Source organism: Apis cerana, linkage group LG5 (assembly GCF_029169275.1).
Source record: "Apis cerana isolate GH-2021 linkage group LG5, AcerK_1.0, whole genome shotgun sequence".
NCBI lineage: Eukaryota > Metazoa > Arthropoda > Insecta > Hymenoptera > Apidae > Apis > Apis cerana.
The window spans coordinates 8,538,175-8,561,939 of NC_083856.1; the positions used below are offsets into that span (position 1 = coordinate 8,538,175).

General features: G+C 41.4%; 1 protein-coding gene and 1 long non-coding RNA gene across 5 annotated transcripts in view; one reads left to right on the forward strand and one right to left on the reverse strand.

Moving 5' to 3' along the window:
• Window positions 1–22,293, reverse strand: part of LOC133666093 (uncharacterized) — a 62,702-nt gene extending 40,409 nt beyond the window's left edge. Inside the window, exon 1 of the long non-coding RNA XR_009829709.1 lies at window positions 22,156–22,293. This is a non-coding gene — a long non-coding RNA (uncharacterized LOC133666093). The remainder of the gene's footprint in view (window positions 1–22,155) is intronic.
• The window catches only part of LOC107994434 (kell blood group glycoprotein homolog), a 64,289-nt gene that overhangs the window by 37,398 nt on the left and 3,126 nt on the right, over window positions 1–23,765 (forward strand). Inside the window, exons 6-15 of one of the 4 annotated variants that reach the window (XM_062074868.1) lie at window positions 1,170–1,265; window positions 17,306–17,437; window positions 17,549–17,658; window positions 17,745–17,915; window positions 22,176–22,362; window positions 22,533–22,709; window positions 22,792–22,892; window positions 23,010–23,065; window positions 23,143–23,429; window positions 23,541–23,699. In XM_062074868.1, coding sequence (XP_061930852.1) covers window positions 1,170–1,265; window positions 17,306–17,437; window positions 17,549–17,658; window positions 17,745–17,915; window positions 22,176–22,362; window positions 22,533–22,709; window positions 22,792–22,892; window positions 23,010–23,065; window positions 23,143–23,429; window positions 23,541–23,699 — 1,476 coding nt within the window. Of the gene's footprint in view, window positions 1–1,169; window positions 1,266–17,305; window positions 17,438–17,548; window positions 17,659–17,739; window positions 17,916–22,175; window positions 22,363–22,532; window positions 22,710–22,791; window positions 22,893–23,009; window positions 23,066–23,142; window positions 23,430–23,540; window positions 23,700–23,765 lie in introns of all 4 variants that reach the window. The other 3 variants (XM_062074869.1, XM_062074870.1, XM_062074871.1) reach the window with 3 other exon arrangements.

A 23,765-nucleotide genomic window follows, 5' to 3' on the forward strand; every position in this document is an offset into this window, starting at 1 on the left:
TGTCATCGATCTAACGAGGTGATTAATGGGGAGCATTCCCGCCGAAACTAACGTATTTCATCCACGTTACGAATCATTAACGAAATCGAATAATCGATACCGCGGTTACAGGTAATGGCTACTAATTCTCTCGGATATTCTATATATCTTTCTATACAAAAAGTTGTTTGTGCGTTCGTAACGATAAATTAACTACGAGATGATATCCGATCATAAACGCCGGAAAAAATTCTCATTCGTCCTCCGCTCGAATGAAAATAACAATATCGCTCGCCTCTATTTAGAGATTTTATTAAACGTGGAGAACGAGGGGAAAAGGAGCATTACGAATCGGCAACCTACGAAAAGAGCTCCGTTCTCCATTGTCGGATGTTTGCGCAATTTAAAGTAGCAGGAGGAAAAAAAGGAAAAAATAGTAGTCCGCATCTCTCTAAGGTTAGAAACTGGAAATGCGCGATAAAGGGGCGAAATTAGCTCGGCTAATTTTTGTCGGCTAATTAACCGTCGTTGGAAACGACGCGTGGCCCCGCAATGCGAAATCCGTTTCGTATTCAAAACGAACCGTATTTTTCATCGTCGAGTTAAAACAGAGATCGAAAATCGAATCAGATAGAAGACGATCGCTACAGAGATCGATTCTTCGATAGAGCGTGCTTGGGAACAAGTTGATAAAAACACGACTCTTAATTCGAGTTTCAACTGAACCCGGCTCGAAATCGGAGTAGGGTAGATTTAAGGTTTCTGTGTGAATATATAATTAGAAAAATATCGTTCGACTCTTTTAATAATCCGATTTAACCTTCGATAGAGCAGAACGGAAGTCGATTAACACGGTAAATCATTTATCGTGGTTACCAAGTGGAGAGGCTCGGCCGCCAACCGTTTGGATAATCGCGTTTCCCGCGATTCTGTTCCCAACTCTGTACACAGGTTTACGCGTGGACGCAACGACGATGCGCGATACGCGGTGTACCCGTTTTCGATTCCGTTCAAATGTACGCCTAGCACGGAATCGAGGGTAAATATTTGGATGGAAGGGATCAAAGTATCGCGATTTGACACACGAGGCGCGGATTTTGTTTGGAGGAGAAGTCGAATAGTTTTGTAGTAAGCACGAACGAATGGATTATCCAAGGATTGAACGTTGAACGTGGTGTGTCGTGTCACAGGAAGAAGGATTACGATGGGCCAAGGCGTACTCGATGATGGAGAAGCGGCAAAAGAGGGCGGTGCACGAGGAAAGCCGAGCTTATACCATGATCAAGGTACGTGAGTAATTGTATCCTGACAACCGGCAAATTCCTTTTGATACACGAGCCTCCATGCCCAATAACGCGCTATCCTTTACACAGCGAGAATCGGAACAGCGAGCGAGCACCGATTATTGTTATTAATCTTTAATATCGTCAAGTGGGAAAGATCAAACGCGATACGTGTTGCACAATTGCCAATATTTTTTCATTATCGCGATGGAACGTTGTATGGAACGCGATAATGATTAACTGAATTTGATAAGCTTCTATTATCCGAACACGTAAGTATTGATCCGGTATAACCAGTATATAACCAGTACGTATAAATGGAAATGCGTTGTTTCTCACCTTTGCTACGGGAATAAATTAATTAAAAAAATGTCCAATGCATTGAATATTATGGACAATCATTGGGGCCAGACTCTACGTGTATTTTGTACGTATAATTCTTTTAATCGCGTCTTTTTTCTTTTTAATCGATATTCATCGTAAATAAAATCGAATTTCTTGCTTTTGATAAAATATCGACCCTGCCATTCCTTTCGATTATTCGATTAAATTTCTTTCTCGATGGCAAAGATTTCGAACGAGAAAATTATCCAGGATTTCTTAACGGACGTAGAGAAATTTTTCCAAAGCTTCGAGCGATATTTTACTCGTACGTTCGTTTTCGTTCTTCCTCCCCCTCCCTTCTCTCGTAAATTGTGCGGCGTAATACATCACGTGTTATCAATTCGATCGAACGAATCCCGCGGTGTTGCTACGATTCCTCCGAATTCTACTCGATTCTTGCGTTTCGTCACCACTCGTGTCGTAAATCCCCGTCACTGATAAATTTCTCTCTTCTGTTCCCACCTGATGGAATCGACGAACCATCCACCTCTCCATTAAATTGTTAAACACATCATCGATGATGCATAATCCAATAACGATAATGAAAATAATTCCTATCATTTCTTCTTCAAAATTATTACATCAAAGACATATATATATATATTTTTTTCTACGCTCTTGGTTTCGTAATATTACGCGTAATAAATCCACGCAACGTGGGATTCCTCTCGTAAAACCGTCTGTTTGTGTCTACCCGCACAAGGATTTTAACAATAATGGGAAACGTCGAAACGTATTACGAGTAACACGCGTGTCGAGGCGAGTCTCCACCAATCTGTCCATCATTGTCGTCACGACTTTCGTCCGAACGAAGCCGAGGGAGGCGGCTATAATTGCGCCCTCTCCTCGAACCGAGCGAAATTGGAACGCGTCCCGATCGATCGACCGGGAACGAAACCGGCGCCGATACGATCGAAATTATTATTAATTTCGCTGGATTCGGAGCTCTCGTCTTGGAGAATCACGGGGGGACCAAGCACTTGGGACCCCTCTCGAATATCAATTAATACATTTCGAAACTCGCTTCCAGCACGAGGGGGGGAAGAGGAAGGGAGGGTGAGAGGGGAGAGCGATCCAGCGTTTCGCCGCGATGACTGATCGACCCGCCCCTCCTCGCCGATATAACGGACGAGTGCAAATTATGTTTGCATTCGAAAGACGTATTGTTCCTCCACGGTGGGGACCGAAGTTTGGGGATTAAACGTTTGTTTTGATTCAGGAATCTTCATCGATGATTAACGATGAACGAGAAAAATATTTCAAAGGTGGATTGACTCGCGATCAGATATTGAAGGTAAAAATGAATCTTGCGTAATTAAGGGAAAAGTAGAAATTAATAGAAAGACTTTTATCTTTCACGTGAAAATTGATTAAGGGAAAAGTAGAAATTATGTAAAAATATATATATTAGAAAGAATCGAACAAATATTTTTGTACTTTCGACGCCTCTTGAAAATAAAGGAGTTCGTTTAGTGAATCGGACTTTTATCTTTCATTGGAAATCGATCGAAGAAAAGGATATAAATTATATGTGCAAATACAAATTAATAGAATCGAGCAAATATTTTTGCAAGTGTACTTTTGACTCTTTTTCGAGAGATGAGCAGGAAAGGGAGAGATAGAAGGAGGATAAGGTGTCGGTGATTCGCGAGAGATCGAATCGCGCGGATTTTTCTCATTTTTTCGTGGAACGTAAATGCGTCCCGAAGAAATCTGGCCCCGAGACGTCGGGTACACTTGACCTACTTGTCGATTCTGTCGAAATCTCAATCCCGATATTAACCGTGATAGTGCCGATTTAATCCATAAGTATTCGCGGTATGCGGCCCGACGTGATCGATGGAACGTCGGCGAGCTAATTAGGCTGGCTGTAGCCGTCGAATAAAGCCATCGTGGCCGGATATCTGCCTCGTTATCTCGATAAAAAATAGCGAGATCTAGAAAACGGAGAAGCAACATTCTCGAAAAGTCGTTTATACTCCTTTCATTGTAGGTTATTTTTGGAATAATTTATAACGTTATCGATACTTGCGAAAAGAATGGCAAAGTTATTCGAAAGTTAAATAAAATTATTAAAACTGTAGAGAAATATGCGTGTTAAATTCCTGAAAGTATTGTTCCAATTAATTTAAACTACGCTTCGCGGACTATTACTCTTTATTCTAGGATAAAATTGTATTCAAAAATACGCGAAAGAATGCGGAAACTCTGAAAAATGAATTTCCCTTTAAAAGAGATTTTCTAAAAAAACAAAAATTTTGCACGAGTAACGAATTGTGTATCTATTTTCCCTGTAAAATAATCTTCGAATTTTTACGAGTCACTTTTCACGAACAAAATTTCGTTAAAAAAAAAAGAAAGCCTCACAAATGTGTACATCAGTGAAACGTAGGAGGAGGATTCTGATCAAGATGAATTCACCACGTTCCATTCACCACCCTTTTTCGAATCGTTTTTCGTTACGATTTTAGGATCTCTTGAATGAGACTTGACGTCGCGAAGGGAGGAAGTTTATAAATGATTCGCGGATTCGTAAGAGAGACGTAAGAAAACCGTGTGTACATGCGTGCATGCACGATCAGGCCGTGTGTACATAAACGGATGATGGAATCTCTTAAGGCGCGAATAGTGCGTGACGAGCGAGGAGAAACCGAAAACCGAAGAGTATGAAAACGAGACTTAGAACATCGACATATAAAAATAGTCTCTATCTCTGCACGCAAGCAAGAAATTCCTTGCAACTTTAATTAATTGTTTTGGATGGAATTTTGAAATTCGAGACAACGCAATCTTTCGTCCGCGTGCGAAAGAGAGATCCGATGACGAAATCGTTCGAAATTTCTGGAATGCCATCCAGTGAATTTTATTTGTTTATTTATTTTTTGCGAATTGAAGATATTTCCATCTATAATTTTGTTTGATAAATTTAGTTCGTTTGATAAAGTGGTTTTTCCGAACAAATTTCACTTTGTTCGAATAACATGGCGTTATTTAAAACTGTTGTTGAAAAAATTCAAAGATGCGTGTGTTTATTCGATATAAATTTCGATAGAGAGCAAGCATGGAGAGCGGTTTTCAATGGAACCGTTCGTTTGAACAAATAGAAAGATAAATATAGCATTAAAAATCGTTGCGCGTGAAAAGTTTGTATCAAAAACATCCCTAACCTAAAGAATTCTATTGAACGAATTTCGTTTCGATTGGTTAGTTTCGCATAAGAGAAAGAGAAAAAGAGAGGGAGGGAGAGAAAGGCGAACGTTGCGTTGTTAAAATCGTTAGATCGTGCGTTTGAAAAGTTTGGTTATCAATCTCGATTGAAGCGGGGATCGTTTCGGTGAAACGGAATTGGCGATGGAACTAGGAAAAGAAGTGGAAGAAAAATGGAAAGACGAGAAACGATTTGTTCCACTTCGGCTAATCCAAGGGGGAGGCTAAATATGACAAGTTTCATTAAACTGCTTCTCATATATCTCATATCTCAAATATCCTCTCGCTTATCATAAAATTGGACTCTCCTTGTTTTTTTCACGTACGAAACATTGTTCCACTTTCGACGTGAGAATCAAGAGACGCGAAAGAAAGACACTGCTCGCGTAATTCACGATCGACTTATACCAATTTCGAAAGGGGGAATAAATTTTCAGAGATACGACTCGACGCGATGAGCCATTGCGGACGATATTTCCGCGAGATGCGATTCGTCCCGAATTAAAGACAACGCTTTACTCGGGGAGGGGGGAAAAAGACACATCTCGACCATTCTGTCCCCGTGAAAGGTGCCGTGTCGCGTGTTTTATCACGGTATACTTTTTCCACCACGGCGCGATAAATCTCGCGCGAATTTGTACGCCCGATCGTCTCGTGGGAATCACGTTTCGAACAAAACGTCCTACTAACATCCGTTGTAGATCCATTACGACGATCCTGTTGCCTGCATAAATTTTTTTCGCTTTTTTCGTCAGAGGATGACGAGATGAAAGGGGACGAAAGATTTTCAGAAAGATGATCTTTTGAACAATCCACGGGAAATGGAAAAGTAAATTTGTTGTATCGAGAGGAATTAGAATGGGGAACGTTAAGAGGATACGCGAAAGAGAAAAAATAAATTGTGATCACAGCTGCTTTTGAAAATTTTGAAAAATAAAGTAAATAAAAGGGAAAAAGAAAGAGTTGAAAATTAGGAGACAAAATCTGATCCTTTGAAGATCTTAATTTCAAAATATATTAGAGAGGAAAAAAGGGCAAAATCGGGAGGAGGGAGGAGGAAAGAAATAAAAAGCAAATTCTCGATCGTAACTCTCCTTTGAAGATCTCGAGAAGCTCGATATTTCGAATTATATAAGATAAAAGGAAAATTTAAGAAATTTTAGAATCTCTCTCTTCTAAAAGAACGTTCAAAAATCGCAAGCTTTGACATTAATGGAAGATAAAATCGTCTTTTTGCAGTTTATTCATACAAACGTAAATCGATTCGTGAAACGATATGAATAGCTTTTATCGATACCATTAAGTTTAATCTTGTGTATACTATTAGATATATGTATATATATGTATATATAACCGTTGGAAAAGTCAAACGGAAATGGGAGCGCATATACCCGTATATGGAACTATAAAGCTTACATAGTGGAAACGTACGATTTTTATTTCTGCGCTCGTTATCGACGTCTCCGGGACATTACGCCAGTCTCGTTTCTCGAATATGGTTTTCTAAGTGGTCGCAATTCCTCCCCCCGCGACACGGTTAACTGACCGAAATCAACCGATCTCGAATCAAATACTCGAGCGCACAATCGAGGACAACAATTGAAATAACCATCCGTCTTGATTAACCTAACTCTTACGAGACTTTTACCCCAGATCCTCGGAATCGAGATCGACCCGCTCGGAGGAGAATTTTTCTCCAACTCGGTTGAATTGAAATTTATCTCACCGACGAGTTATGCTTCCATCTTCTCCCATTCACGCCCTTCTTCTCCCCCCGAGGGATGGAAACAAGGAAGTGAATTAAGATGAAATGTGGACTCCTCGTCGTGCAACTACGAGGCAACTCGAGAGCAAGGAACAACTCTTGGCCCCTCGGCCGAGAGTTCGCCATTCTCGCCATTCCCCGAAGATCCGTCTCTACCGCGAATTCGAGTAATTAATTCCTCTTCCCCCTATTTCAATTTTTCCCCCCGGTTTTCCAGGGGAGAATGAAAATACGAGAACGAATCAATTTGGAAAAAATGTTTGGAGAAGGGAAATGGGGCGAGACGATCGACACGTTTGTTTAATTGTCTCGGCTCTGCGAAATTCGTGATATATAATTCGCGAAGCCTTAGCATCGCGCAAAATGACGTAAAACGAAATAAATGCGTACACATACACGAATGCACACAGATATATAAATTTTCGTGATCGATAACAGACGAAGGACAATCGAGCACGTGTTATTCAAAATGCAACTTAAATCCATTATTGCTAAACGATTGGGAATTTGATTCTCGAGTTTTAAGCTCCTTTAAATTTTCTTCAAATATGAAATTAACGTGGAATTAAAATTTATCTCGAATAAAATTCTCACTGCTCGCTCGCGATTCGATTAACAATTTCATCAAACACGAGACAACAATTCTTCGATATCACAAACGAACATTGGCCATAAAACTTATTACAATCACAGACGTTAATTATTTGCAATTATCGTTTCGAACAACAAATTATTACAAGTATAACTTTATCAGTCAATCATTTCCTCTTCGTTTAAATGTAATAATAATGATTCGTGGATTCCAGTTACACGGAAATGTCTGACAATCGCTTGGCTTTGGAAGGAAAACTCGTTCGAATTTTCTCTCGGCCAATTTGGACGGCCAATCACTTTGCACGTCTCTTTCCTCGATATAATAAACATGGCTGCCCTTAATACAGTTTCGCGAATTCGACCTTATCAACGAGCGTACGGGCAAATGAAGAAGTTGGCACAAGTTACGGGTTCAGTTTACGGCGGCGAGTCATAACTGTCTCGCGGTGCAACGCTTAGACTGGAATTAATTCTCGCAGTGGAAACGGTAATATTGCAAGTGATTTGCTAAGATCGTATCCGGCAGGAATGCTACCTAGGCCAGGCAAGACTAGGCCGGGGCATAATGCCAAATAACGACGCTATTATAACGAAGGGAGTTGTTGAAGGGGCGAGATGATACCCCAAATTTTGACGTTTCGATCGTTGTCCACGAATAATAAACGAAATACTATTTTTCGAAAAAAATGATTGCTCGATGATTCCATCATACCTTTTTACTTGCAGCGAATTAATTAATTTCACACTTCTGTTTCCTAAGAATTTTCCAATAATGCCAAATAACGACGCTATTATAACGAAGGGAGTTGTTGAAGGGGCGAGATGATGCCCCAAATTTTGACGTTTCGATCGTTGTCCACGAATAATAAACGAAATACTATTTTTCGAAAAAAATGATTGCTCGATGATTCCATCATAGCTTTTTACTTGCAGCGAATTAATTAATTTCACATTTCCGTTTCCTAAGGATTTTCCAATAATGCCAAATAACGACGCTATTATAACGAAGGGAGTTGTTGAAGGGGCGAGATGATACCCCAAATTTTGACGTTTCGATCGTTGTCCACGAATAATAAACGAAATACTATTTTTCGAAAAAAATGATTGCTCGATGATTCCATCATACCTTTTTACTTGCAGCGAATTAATTAATTTCACATTTCCGTTTCCTAAGGATTTTCCAATAATGCCAAATAACGACGCTATTATAACGAAGGGAGTTGTTGAAGGGGCGAGATGATGCCCCAAATTTTGACGTTTCGATCGTTGTCCACGAATAATAAACGAAATACTATTTTTCGAAAGAAACGATGATTGCTCAATGATTGCTCAATCATAGCTTTTTACTTGCAGCGAATTAATTAATTTCACACTTCTGTTTCCTAAGAATTTTCCAACATTAGATAGTCCATGGCTTGGTGTAACAGATCTCATCGATCTTTTTTATCTTCCATTTCAAAAGTTAACAGTACACGTCCATTCTATGAAAGCAAAGTTAATTTCAAATTAAATTTTATTTCCGTTTTATCTTCTCTCTTATCCATGATAAGAGAAACTGGACGTTTGTTACGTACATTGTTACGTACGTGGTTTCGATAGAATTTTCGCATCCAGTTTCGTGATATTGGGATATTCGAATAATCAGAATGTCTGGAATACTCGAGTCTGCCAAAAAAACCGAGAACATCGAGGAAATGGAGCGGCGTCTCTCGAGATGCGGATACCTTTCTCCGCGATAATCCACGACGAATCGGGCAGAGATTTCTCCGAACGTATTAGAAATGCGGGAGCATTTCCATCAATTTAGCCCGTTGAGAATGGAAGAAATTCGAAACGATTACACGCGAGATTGCGAGATTCAGAGAGGGGGTGGTATTCCGCTTGATTTCGCAATATGAATCGATGAATGAAGAGCAGTGTTCGGGAACGGAAGGGAAACAGGATCTTACAGGAGTGGAACAGGGGGAAAGAGAAATAGGGGAGATTCTGGAAGGGAAATTCGTTTTCTTGCAAAATCTCGGTTACGAAATCTTGGTCGCGACTTGGTCCACCCGCATCGATTCCGTTTCGTTTCGAAAAATTTTCGTACTCTTGGAAAGAGAGGAAGAAATAATTTTTCGGATTTATCGATCGCTCGTTAATCGACACGATTAACAAATTACGATTTTCGAAGAAGCGAGGGGGTCGTTCAACTTTGGAGGATGGTCGTAATTCTCGTCGATGGAGGAACAACACCGGTTCTCTTCGGGATAATTAATTTCTCGATGGAAGTTTTAAGCAAAGGGTGGCGGCCCGAACTGAACTCGGGGATGCATTGGGCGTAATGATTATGAGAACGGTGAATTACGAGGGGAGCGTTTCCTCGTAAATTTGACGATATATCCGCCAGAATAATCTTTCTTGGCGGATAAAAGCGTCCGGATTGAAGCGGATTTTCGCCCGCTTCCGGGAATTTAATCTTCGTAATTGATTCATTCCACGACGTTACAAGTCGAGCGATACGCTGTTCGCTCGGACCAACGCAGGGGTTAAACAAAATTTAACCCTCCTTTTTCTTTTTCTCCCTTTCTTTTTTGGCCAGGCTCGGGATAAAAATTTTTTTCTCCTAGGCCGGCAAATTAAACAAAGGCCGAGGCCGAAACGAAATTGCGAATTCAACGGCGGCGTAAATGAAGCACGACTCCCGGCAGAAACTCCTCCGCCGAGACCCTGAAAGAATGTTTCTCTTTCACGGCGCAAGAGGGGTTGTGTTGTTTTGAAAAAAATATACTCGAAAGAAACGGCGAAACCAAAACTCGGCCAATTGTAACGCGGAAACAAGGGGGCTTAATTAACCAGGGACTCGTTCCCTCAAAACGTCGAGTCGGAAATTAACAAATTCAACAATGCTACGCTTCAATCTATGACACTATAATTCATAATTATATCAATATTAATATTATACTTTCGTCGTGTTGTTCTCCGGAGACGAATTTTACAAGGGGAGGGGGGGAAAAAGTTTCGTCAATTTATTTTACACGATGAAGGTATACATGGAATAACTTTTTGATTGGATTTCAAACGGATTAAAGTCGTTAAAACTTCCATGGATGGACAATTAAAAGTCGTATCAATTTAATTGAAGAGTTTGCGGGTTGAGGATTTGCAATCGCTCGAGTTGAGAAAAGGAAATTATTGTTTACTACACTTGGCGTTAAACGGACGATTCACTAATTAATTATCGTCAACGAGTCCCCTAATTAGAAAGTGATCGATATTCGAGATCGATCGAGAAAAATCTATTCGAGGTTTAAAAAAAGGGGGGAAGAAGGAGAAGAAAAATACAGAAGATAAATCCATTTTCCATTTTTCACGATCTTTAACGCGGCGAACATTAATTCACCCATCACCAGGTTGAATGGAGAATCGTCGTCTCGAGTCTATTCAACCGTGACGTTTAATAAATGATTACACGTCGTTTCTTCCAATTCCTCTTCTTTCATCCTTCTTTCTCCAATCTCTTTTATTCCCTCCTCTTAAATTTTTACGCGGACACTCCCCTCTTCGAGCTCCTCTCTCCTCCTTCGATAAGTTTAAACTCGACGCGCGACTTTGTTACCTCGATCACGAAATTTCACGAGAGATCGGATAAAGATCGGCCGAATAAATAGCCGGATTCGTCGCTGCCCTACTTACGGAAATCGGTGTATACACGCGGCGGATCGCTGCTTTCCGTTCAAATTACACCGATCCGCTGCCCTCTCGAGCCGCCCTCTCGACTTTACCCTCCGCGCCGTGGATCCTCTCCAATGGATATCGAAAACTCGCCGCGTATAGTCGAGCTCGAAAGGGAAATGGCTCGCGTGCGAGCTCTCTTTCCTTCGTTTCGAGTTCACAATCAACCGTGCCGTTGTAGAAATATAGGATAAGAGGATAGGGGAGAGGGGAAAGGGTATAGACCGCTCGAGCAAGTCTCGAGAGATTAATTAAGAGACACTCGTACGATAACTATACAATTTGGGCGATCTATATTTCTTGATTGTTCATACTGAGCGATCTTGACGTTGTTTGATCTTCTTAATTATAGGGAAACGTTTAAAGATATGAAGATATTTTTTTTTTTTTGGATCACTATTATCTGATAATTCGTAAATTTTGCGAGAATATAATATACATATAATATATATAGTCGTACGACGTGAATATTTTGTATCGAAATCGCGTGGAAAATGAGAGGAAAAATTAAACGGGGAAATCAGTTTTGTCGAATATTTGAAATTGATACGAAATTTCAATAATATATGAAATTTTTCAGCCATTCTTATCCTTTTTTTTCCCCCTGCGTTAACTTCGTTTTTATCGTTATATTTATTCTACGGATCGAAAAAGGAAAAAGGGAAAGATCCGTTTTCATAAATCATCAGCCCAAAAATTTTTATCCGAACTCCACTATCCAAGAAATGAATTTCATCTCGCGTATTTCGGAGAGGCTTCGTTTAATTTTCTATGCGCGTCCTCTTCGTGGTGGCTCTCTTAAAAAGCTCTATAATACGTATAATTTACGACGACCAACCGCCATGCTTGGTCCATAAATATTACACGCACACGTGTTCGTGTCCGAACAACGGATTCACTGGAAATTCGATAATTCTTAACAATTGATACACGCGTATAAATTATCCAATTAATTTGCCTAATGGATCGAAAAGAAGCACGATCGTTCCTAACATTGTACAGTTACCGTCCTCTCGATTCTCGGCGGATTTGATCGGATGCAACGGAACATTCGGATACACGGGCTCGATTAAATTTAATAAAGCCTGATAAATTTTCGAATTCTGGCCGGGCAGCGATATTAATTCGCGCGATGAATATTAATAGCCGTCGTTGACTGACTTGGCGAGATATGTTCGATCGCATTCTCGCTCCTCTCGTTTCTTTTCTTTCTCCCCCAAAAATCGAAGGTTACTCGACCAAATGTCAGAGATCTCGTTTCGTTTCGTGTCTTACATTTCTATTCGCCAAGTCGAGGAGGATGAAAATTGGATCCAAGCTTTATTTTTTATTTCTTTTCTTTCTCTTTCCCCATCGAATTCGTTAATTCTCGATAGGACGTCCTTCGAGAGTCGACTCTCCACGATTCCCGGCCATCGAGTCGAGCCGATTCAATTCGGTCGGAATCGAAGCAAAATCCCTGGACGCAGAGGGAAGGGTCGCGAATGTGTCGCGCGACGATTAATAAAGCGAGAGGTTCCGCTCCAGTCATCCCTCCTCTCCTCACCCCACCCCACACGCTTTTAATGAAATTTCCCGCAATGTTTACGGAGCGAGGACGACGAATCGACGACGACGGTAATTAAAAGCCTCGCGTAACGCGTACAACTTCTCGGGAAAATTCTACGAAAATTCTGACCGGATATGGCTGTGCTTTCGTTCTCCGCGTGTTCTCGGCTCGAATATTTTGTATAATTCAATATTTCTATATTTTATTCCCGGTTATTTATATTAGGAAAGTTTCGCGGATTCTTCTTTTGTTCGAGTGAGAAAAAGGGGAAAAAAAAAAGAGTCGTCGATCCAAGATATCCGGATATTCGATCGAGGTAACGTAAAGAGAGATGTACGCGGAGGATTAAAAACTTTGTTCCGCGATGAATCTGCGTAATAAGCAGTTTTTCCGCCGATTTATCGCGGTAAATATGACTGTCGCTTCTGCCTTTCCGGCAAATCTCCCCCCTCACGCCTCGCTTTACAAATGAAACCATCTCGCGGCTGTTTGAGCGCGGAGTGGAAAGCAAACGTTGCACGGAAGACATTTAAACTTGAGGGAAATTGGCGCGGATTTAAAACTCGCACGTTTCAACGAATTTTCGATTTTAAATTCTCGTCGTCTCATTTTTTTTTTTATATTCTTTGTACTATTAAATAAGAAGAGATTATACGATAGTTTTCTAGAAGAAATTCGGATTAAAAGAGCCTAAATACAGCATATGGAACAGGCGATATTTTTCCTGACTTATGAAAGTGGCATTATCGTCTCCTTTCCCGGACAACTTTCCGTTCTTCGTCGATATACGAGGTATTATTCACGTTTGAACAGTCGATTTTAGGGCGAAGAACGCACGAATATACAAATTTCCATGATGAAGTTTATGGATTGAAAACAGACCGATCGATGCCACGCATTAAAACTTACAAAACTTGTTTTCAGCCTGTGAGAATTAATTCTTCAAAGATCAACACTGTGCAGAGGGGAAGCTGGCCGTGGACCGTTCGTGAAACTATTCATCCTCGATTTATTCTCGACCCATCCCCCGACCTCACAGCCACTCGGCTCGCTTTCATATCCGGCACCGTGTTCCACCATTTCGTCACCGTCACTCTAATTAAGCCTGGAAATTCGACTAAATGCATCCTGGGCCCGTTCAAATAGTCGTGGATTCAGACGCCGATCCGAGCAGCCGTTCCCTTCACCCGTCCCTCTCATCCACCACGATTTCTTCCCCCGACGCTTGTGGGGGAGGGACGCGTTACATGCAAATCGAATTGAAATTTAAATTAATGATCCCGCGTGGCGCTGTCCCTGCCTCGAGGATTCGCCCCTGTGTCGCGTTGCATCTTTGATAATCTTTCATTCCGTTCCATATTGCGTGAACTAATCTAGATCAGGGTGGATCTTGTTAAAGAATACGTTTTAGTATAAAATACGAGAAATACGAGATATTTAGAGCCGCTGTATCGGATCGAAAAACGCGAAGAGTCGATCTTTTCTCAAAATAAAAAAAAAAGGAAAAGATATTTTTCTTTTATTCTTTTAAAAACTCTGAAAAAATTCTCGAATATTTACTTTGTCGAAATGAGACGTTTCAAAGATGGGTCGTCAGGAAAGATAAAAATTTGTTCAGGGAGAAACGATATTTTTCTTCAAAGTGAAACGTATATCCTTACGTATATCCCGCGTGGCAATTACATTAAGCCAGTTTATGAAAACCAAAACGAGACGCAATTTTCGCCGAGCTCTTTGTTCTGCTAATTACAGCAAACGAACACAGAGCCCATTTTGCTTAATTCCTGAAAACGATGAGCGGCCACGCGAAGCCGGCTTTGTCGCAGCGTGGATTTAATAAATTCACCGTTTCGCCGTTTTATATCACGGGCGTGTAAGCCGCGGCCCCGTGTTTTACGTATATTTTTACCACGTTTCCTCCAGATCCTCCTGAAAGGATAAGTAAGTTAAGCCGGCGAGAATAAAGCGGACGTTTTGCTCGAGAATTATCCGATTCATCTTATTAATATTCCAATCTAATCGCGTTTTCATTCGTTTTCATCGGTAAGAGTTTTTAAACGAACGATGAGAATTTCAATCGTTGGATAACACCATCGTGTGAAATCAGATTTTAAACATGTTGAACGAATGTTTTTTTCCGGATCAACTTTAAAATTTCCACGGGCGAAAAGAATCTTGTTCGACAATGCTTCTGTTAATTTCATCGAGTGAGAAATTTTAAAGGTTTAATTTTTTTCGAATTAAACGAGATTTACGTTTTACATTCTTCCGCGTCGTTCCAAAATCTCCAGGAAAATAAAATCGAACCTAATTGATATCCTGATCTCCATTCAGTTTAAATTAACGAGATAATATATTTTCTTTCGTTCGATTTCCAAAGCAACACCGAACGAATTTAAGGATCAATTTTTTGGAATTAACGAAATCTAATATTTTTGCAAAATGCTTTTTCGATCGATTCAGTGAAAATTTCGGCAGAAAGAATCGAATCGAGATCCTGGAAAAGTTTGCCGCACTTCTTAGAGCATTATGAGCAACCTAAGCTAATTAATTTGCCTTCTTGTTCGTTTACGATTCGTCCTCGAATCCATCCTCGTTTCCACCCAGCCGAATTCTGGACCCTTCTTCGACTTTCCTCCCCTCTCATTTTCATTACCCCTTACTTCGAAACCTGCTCGCCCGTCTCTAAATTCGGCAAAAGTGGAGATCGCAAAATTGGCTTTTCAAAATTTCCATCAGCAGAGAACAAAGTGGGCCGAGTTTCCAATGGATATCCGGAATATCCGATTGCCAATCTCCACGTAACTGAGAAGTGTCCCCCCTTTTCCCTCGAATGAATTTTTCCTCGGGACAGGATCCTCCCAGATTTCTTCGCCTCATTTCGGGCCGCTCTTCTTACAGGATCCTCGATCGCGCTTTCCAATTCCCCTCCGCGCGAATAAAACAGGCGGATATTGCTTTAGTTACCATACCATTGTGCCACCCCCCCCCCACGACTTCATTTATTATTGGAAAAAATGGTGGGGAGGATACATCGAGGATAGACCGAGGATCCATATCAACTAGGGATCGATGCGAAAATCGGGATGAAATTGGGTCGTGTTTCTTTTTTCGCGGAAAAAGGGAAAGAGAGAGAGTGATTGGTAGTTGATGGCACACCTTGATGGCAAGATGAAAGAAGACGGCGTTCCTTTTAATTCGATTGAAGATCAGGGATGATTCAGACAGGGGATGATTGGAAAGAGTTGCGTCTTGATCTCGATCCGCGAGTGCGTCGAATGAGCGGGAGGATGGCCGTTGTTTGACGCGTGATCAAAGTGGATGGTGAAAGGGAAACGAGAATCCTTGAGATATTGAAAATCGCGAATATTTTTACGCCGCGTTACAAGTTGGAAATAAAACGGAAATTTTTTACAATATTTTTCTTCCTATCCCTCGAATGTACGCCACGATCGCGCTTTAAACGTATGATTTATCGCGTGGAAAGATGTCGGTTCGACGAGCAAGAAAAGAAATCATGCAAGAAATTGCAATGCTCTCCTCCAGTTTCAACCAGGATTGTAAAAGATGATGGCCATAAACGATTCTTGATTTGTGATCGTACATATAAATATGGTCGAACGAGCGAAGAACAAATATTCCAAGGAGTCATCATACTCTTGTAGAACGTACGAGATTGCAAAAAAATGGCGAGGAACGATCTCTTACCGGAAGATATTTCGGCGTGCTCTGTGTTTCCACATTCTCAGGGGGACGCGTGAAAACTTGTTCCCTCTCAGGAGGAATAAATGGAGGAGGAAGAGGAGAGAGAGAGAGAGAGGAAAATCTGCTCGATAGTCGTGCCGTTGCATATACGAAAGCATTTCGAGAAGTTCATCCAACAGGGGCGAATTCCCGCGGGTGGGCTAAAGCTTTCCTCGAGCGGAAAAGTTCCCGGTGTGAGAAAAGTGTGGCAAAGATAGAGCCGAGCACAGCCTCGGCGTCGAACAGCCTTATCGACGTTGCTTTCGATCGTTTCCTTTTTTTTTTCTCTACACCCTTCTCGTTTTCTTCGAGACACCCGGAAGCGTCCATCGATCTGTTGCGAAATTATTTACGCTCGAATAATTCCTACGCCCCTCTTCCGAGTGGGAGTCGCGTCTAAAAATTTCTATCGATGATATCTCGAGCGACGAAGAAGAATCATTGGAATTGTATTTTCAATTTACGACGATTTAATTTTTCAATCAAGAAAGTTTCTTCTCGGAGACTTGATCGTGTTTCGTTCGATTAATTTTTATTAAAGTTCGATTCACTTCTTGGATCGCCGAACGTCGAATTGATCGAACTCCCCCGTTATTTTCAGAAACGATTTAATTTAATTCAATTTTTCCATCCGTAAAAGTTTCCCCGGGTTATCACGCGAATTGGATCTAATTTTTGTTTCTCTGTATTTCCTTTCTTTTCCTTTTTCTTCCCTTTTCCGAAACGGTCGGAGTTTTTAATCCCTAATCACGAAACTTCCAACTTCTTGTATCCTCGTATTTTCAGAAACAATGCAGTTTCCATTTCCCCGCCGCGAAAGTTTTTGAATACCTTCGAGGCTTTCCCTTCGCGTTCCCCGAGTTTGTGGCTTCTTCGACCCTTCGCCTTCTCGGCAACGGTTGCCATCATCGATCTTCCTCTTCCGCGGATGAAGACGCGTGTTCGACGCTTTTCTTCGCGATCCTGATCCTCTCCAAGCGAATATCTTCATCCCCCCACCCTCTGAGCACAGTTTACACGCGCTCGACCGATCAAATACACGGGAAACGACGTAATCAAACGATTTCAGACGGTTATTATTTTCAGAGTAAGATGGAGGAGCTAAGATCGAGAAGGATTCACAGAATCGTCGAGGGTTTCCTGCCGAAGAGTATGGATCCGAAAGACCGCGCATCGGAGACCGATCTGCTGTTACAATTCTGTCTGTCTCTCAGCAAGGTAAACAACTTTCTTTTTCTTTTACCCTGATCACTCAGCCTTCTAAATCTAAAGAAAGGAGAAAAGAAAAAAGGAATTTATTCATCACGATATTGAAATCTTGATCCCCAGATATATCCGAAACACAAGGATCTGTACAATTGGGTGGACGTGGACCAAAGGGTGTACGTGCCGTTCAACATGTCCTATCTCCAGGAGAGTTTCGGTTATGTGAGTAAAAGGTCGAATACATTATTGTATCGCGGTCACGTAGGCGATTTTTGAGAGGAAAAGTGACTTGGTCCCGTTTGTTCCCGGGTTAGATAAGGTGGGGGACGCTGCTGAACGCCACTCTAGGCGCTGCCACTGCCGATCTTTACAATCACAGCAGCCGCAATCGGGATCGGATCCCTTACGAGGATCAGCTGGTCTACGTTTACGTTACCGCCCCCCGTTACTTCCGCAGCCTTGGCAAACTGCTGAACCGCTTTTCCAGGAGGTGAGCGGTTTCGATACGAATTCGAACGTCCATCTTTCCGTTCGAAGAGGGAGGAACTGGCGGGAGGATCGAGAAGCGGCGAGGATTTTTTTGACGTCTCTTTGAGAAAGGATAGGTTTTATTTTCCGTTTTTGCGAATTTCTCAAGATTTTCTGAACGATCGGGTGTTTTTTAAGGGAATTTATCGCGGCCGCGAAAATATCCAAGACTCTGATGTCTGTTAGTGGCTCGTATTTTCGCCACTAAAAGGAAGGCGAATTCGATTCTTGCGCAAAAGTCTTTCCGCGACATTAAGCCCGGGATATTAAAGACTCGAGTTGTTCGTGAGCTTCATAAATCGAATTAGATGATCTTGGAATAACTGATTATCCAAATACGGAACCGTTGTTTTGGGAGGACTCGAGACCTTCGTTCTTTATCATTCCAAACATCGAACGAAACGGATAAAATGTTTGAAATTGAAATTTTAGTCTCTTAGAGGAAATTACAGTTTCTATTTCATCAAAAATGGCAACGAAAATATTATAGATCGAGCGTTGAAGAATTATTCTCGAAGATGAATGGAGGAAATATATCGAGGAAAACGGCATTTTTCTTTTTTTTTTTTTACGATAGCGCAGGCAGTCGCTATTTATTAATCGAATCGCCTGTGTGGTATTAAAAATAACGATGGAAGGTAACTGCACCTGCAATTTTTACGATCGCTCCTCCTATCCTAAAATTACTTTCGATAACATCCCTATCGAATCCCTTCGATAATTTTTCTCCTTTATGGGCCAACCAGTGTGGACATTTTTACCCGATGGAAATGGATTCTTCTCTAAATAGTTTACACCATGCGTGCGTAAAAATGGGCGCGTAAATCGGGTTGAATTATCGACATGGATTTATCGAATGGATCGAAATACTCATACGCTCCCCTTTCGCCGCACATTCGTCAACAATTATCGGAAAATATTATATCAGCTAATACAGTTGATGATAATTTTATAAACGCGAAGCTGAACTGTTAGTTCTCTCCTGTTTTCCCTGGGTAAATAACGGTTATGCTCTACAAAAGTTCTGACTGGCTGTTGTTCAAAATACGCGTGTATATATATATATATATATTATTGATAACGAGCGGTCGATAAACCGGAAGTTGAGGATTCGAGCCGAGTAAATATCGGCCATTCGGCCAATGAATCGACTAACGAATTATGGAACGTAAACGCGGTCGATCAGAAGGCTTTATTGCGTTCGATTGCGTTTACTTTCGTTGGATATTCGAGAATATACGAAGGAAATATGAATCGAATGCACGAGGAATCGATTAGGAAACGCGATATCACTGTGACGGATTGCAAGCGTCACATCATCCCTCCTGCCAAGATTTCTTGTCCTTTAAAATAATTTTCTTAAACTTTTCGATTTTGATGGGACGAGTTTTTGCTTTACAATTAATTCGAAAACGGATGGAGGGAGGGAATTTCCTCCTCGATTCTTTGACAACTGCTCCAAAAAAAGAGAAGATTTGGGAAAAAGAGAAACTGGTCTTCGCAGCGCGAAGATTCAATGATCCAACGGGGAAAATTTCCATCACCGCAAGAATTGATATATCGTATCGCGTATTCGTTCGCTCGATAATCGAGCCACTTTATAGAAACAAAGAGAGAATCGAAACACGATTAATTCGCCTTTCGTTCGGCCCAATTAATCCCCCCATAATTTCTCTTTTGTCGAATGGAACAAAAGCAGGGTCTTTGAGGATAATAGTCTCGATGACTCGACAATTTCCAAAATTCATAATTCAAACGGACATTAATTAATTAATCGAATTTAGAACAGGAGTAACTCTGATATACTATATTATACGATATACGATACCGTATTGTTAAAGAAAATTTCGTTTTCAATAATCCGTTGAACGTTTAAAAAGTTATTGTTACATTATTACAAAACAGAAAGAAACAGAGAAGCGAGATCGATTTTAAAATTTTAAAACACGTTCCTTCGTTCTTTCAAACTCTTCTATTAGCACGATTGGATATTTTTCCCGATAATTCCGCAACTCTGCGCGAGGAAGTAATGCTCCGAGCATCGATTATCACGAATCGTAAACCGATCGCACGAAACGAGGTTCTCACCACGCTTGGTTGACTTTCACGCTCCGTGTGAGCCGAATTTCACTTTGATGGCACTGGCATTTGCATTTGCATAATGCATATACGCGTACCGCAACTTCCTCTCAACCGGTCAGCATCGAAACGAATTCGCGCCCTCGATCGAAGTTACGCGTGACAGTTTTAAAAAGGGAGGCAGAAAATACAATTTCGAAGCGTGAAAAATGAGACGGACGCTTTGCTTTTCTTCGCGAGTGAGTAAATTGGTAACTCGAGCTCGAGAATCGAATTTGTCGAAAAATTTCGATAGAAACTCTCGACGAGCTTAGAAGAGTAAATTTGTGTGTGTGTGTGAGAATATCTCGTTATTTCGACGAGAGATCGAATTCAATTGGTAAATCGATTTCCTTGATCGAGTTGTTTAACAATAAAAAAAAGAAGATAGAGAAAAGAGATAAAAGGGATAAGTGATTGTGGCGGTGGTATTCGCTGGAAGACAGCTCGACTCGAGTTATTCGGTCGGTGAACACGGTGGAGCGCTTTGCAGCAAAGATCCAACGTGAAATTCTTCGGTCGGTCGGTGTGAAGCACGAAGCAACAGATAACATTTTCGCACCAATTATAATATGTAACGATAGTGAATAATACGATTTTCCTATTTAATTTTCTCATTTCCTATTTAAACGGATAAAGTGGCGACAAATCGTGGAGTTCGAACTTTGCCAATTTAGTCCTAATATCGGCAATAGCAGAGCGTATAGGATAGGAGAGCAAACATTCGAGAATTCCAAAAGGCTCTTGGCAGCCCACGCTCGTTCCTCGCTATTATCTCTCTTAGACAGACGCTACGCGAATGGAGGGACCGAATACAGCTACGGCGATAATTATTGTCGAAGGCATTTCGCGGAACGAGAACGAGACACTCGCCAATTTCTGTCCCATCTATCCGTCCTTGATACCTTCGAACCAAGTTCCGCTTTTTTCCAAGTCTCGCGCATTTGCAACTTCTCGTGAATTTTCATCTTTTCCAATTTTCGTTCCATTATTGTTTCGGTTACGTATGAGGAAACGTGTTGAGCCAATTTCGAATCACGTTTCAGATCGCGATTAATATTTAATCTTTTCGAAGGGTGGTTGGAAATTAAAGTTAAAGTGCCGCGAAGAATTATTAATAGGTGGATGGTATCAGTATGTGGGGGGTAACATTTACGAGGAGAGAATTTCGTACGCACGATGTCGTAGCACGCGGTTAATAAACGTATAGCACGACCATAAATTTTGATATCAGAGGCGAGCATGCATCGTAAATCGGTGCCTAATTCGTCCATTACACTTTGTCAGGAAATTTCGGCGCATCTGCGCCAATGCTGTTTCCGTGTACGCGGAAATTATCGTTGTCCCCGATTTAAAAAGATTTTTATCGTCGTACATTAAAAAAAAAAAGTATTTTTCAATCTTTTGGCAATTATTGAATCCAGAATCGGGCTTAACTCGAACTTGAAAATTTCGAATAAAGTTACTTTGAATAATTGCTTGATATTAAAATGCTCGAATAACATTTATCATATGGCTATTACACGGTTGATTTGCTCGATTGATTTTGAACAATTGACCAAATAACTTTATTCCTAATTTTCACTTACATACTTCTCCATATCTCCATAACTAAGGAAAATTTAAAAGCACCATTTTATCGTGGTAATGGAACGACTTGTGAAAGCACGATCTTGATACATCTCAGTGTATATAAAATCCATAGAAGAAAAAAACGCAGTTAAAAATAAAAGGATCTAAAAGTCTAAAAATTAAGGAGCGTATAATATTATCTCGGGTATAAAAGAATATCCTCGAAATTCGTTTAAATGGACTCGTATTTATGGTAGCGCGACCATAAAGTCTCGATGGAATCGATAACGTTAATTCGTTATGTTCTCGGTGCCAGCTGTTCATTATTATTATAGCCACGAGGCCATTATACTTTTCGACGAAATATATATATACATGCCTATTCTCGCAGGCTCGTTATTTCATCCTCAGAAAAAGTTATGGCCAATGCTAGATCGAGGACTGATCGAAACAAAGATAAAGAGAGAGATGGATCGTAAACGTAAATAAGGTTTTAATAGAATAATACTCACGAGGGCATCTTGTTACGAAGGATTATTCACAACGGATTGTTGCTGCTGTACGCGACGGACACTCTCCACGACATCGTGAACGTGACGGGGAGCAAGGACTGGAAGCTTTCTTGTTTCAAGCTGACCAAGGAGGTGTTCGGTGAAGTCGTGGGCGCTCTCTACGTGCAGCAGTACACGCCTCAATATCTAGAAACCCTAGCGAACAGGGTAAGGCGATGAAAAATAGTCTCGTGCATTAATTAGCTTAGTTATCTTAGAAATCTTATTGTTAAGATGGAAGGAAAAGAAAAAAAATTAGCCTCTCGTTCCGCTTCGCGAATATTTCCCTTTCCTCCATCGCACGAACGCGAAATAAATAATGTTGGTGTCGCGAACAGGTGGGTGGGTTGTTCGAGCGCGTGAAGGAGACAGTAGCCGAGCGTATTTTAGTGAAATCTTGGCTAGACGAGGAGACGAGGACGCAGGCGTTGTTGAAGTTGAACTCGTTGCGGGGAAGATTTCACGTGTGGCCTGGTTTCCACAATGAGAGTTTGCTGGCCCGAGAAATGGCCGAGGTGAGCGGCTTCTTCCTTACATTCCAAACGCGTATCGATACATTTGTCACCTTTAAATTCTTTCTTTTGTTGCCTTCGACAGGTGGAGATCGATCCGGACGACTTTTTCCACACCGTGTTGAGACGGTTCCAACAGATTCGCACCGTCGACGACAAGGTTTTGAGGAGAAACGTGACCGAGAAGTAAGAAACCTCGCCTCATCTATCCCGAACGAGTTTTGCTCGAAAGAGTCACGAGCCAGCCCGCGAACGTATATTCAATATAAACGCTCGTCAAACGAATTTTTTTTACTTTCGCAGGCGTCGTCATCCCTACAACGTGAACGCCTATTACGAATCATCGACGAACACGATTGGTAAAAAAAAAAAACGAGAAATATTTGCACCATTCTTTGTTGGGGGAACGGTGGAAAAAGTAGCTCGTCGATTTCAGGCATCCCACTGGCTATGATGACAGCCTGGTCGTGGTCCTGGGACGGTGGACCCGCGTATGCAGCGCACGCGACCCTCGGATCGGTGATCGGCCACGAGATCCTCCACGCTTTCGACCTCCATCGACGCCGACTGCCATTGGATCCCGATATGAACGTCGATCAATGGCTCTGGATCACGCCCGAGTCTTGGAAGAGGTTGGAGGCGAGGATCGAATGCGTTGCGAGGCTTTACGCCAGGAGTTTCTGGAGGAAGGTTCAATTTTACGGGAACGACGTTGCTGTACAGGTTGGGAAAACTATATATATATACATATGTGTGTGTACGTGTGTATATCTCCTTGTAAATTTGTCGTACGAGGTTGCGGTGGTGAAATCGGAGGGATGAAACGTGTTTCAGTTTGATTGGAACGTGACGAGGAACGAGAACGTAGCTGATATCGGAGCCTTGCAGATTTCGTATAAAACCTGGCACACTTTGACGAACGGCAAGGATCGAAGTCTTCCAGGATTGGAGGGACTTCGCGCGAGCCAGCTTTTCTTCATAAGCGCCGCCCAGGTAAACAAACAGACCGGCCGCCGTATTTCATCGATTCGAGATTGGCTGCTTTCTTCTCCTTCAAAT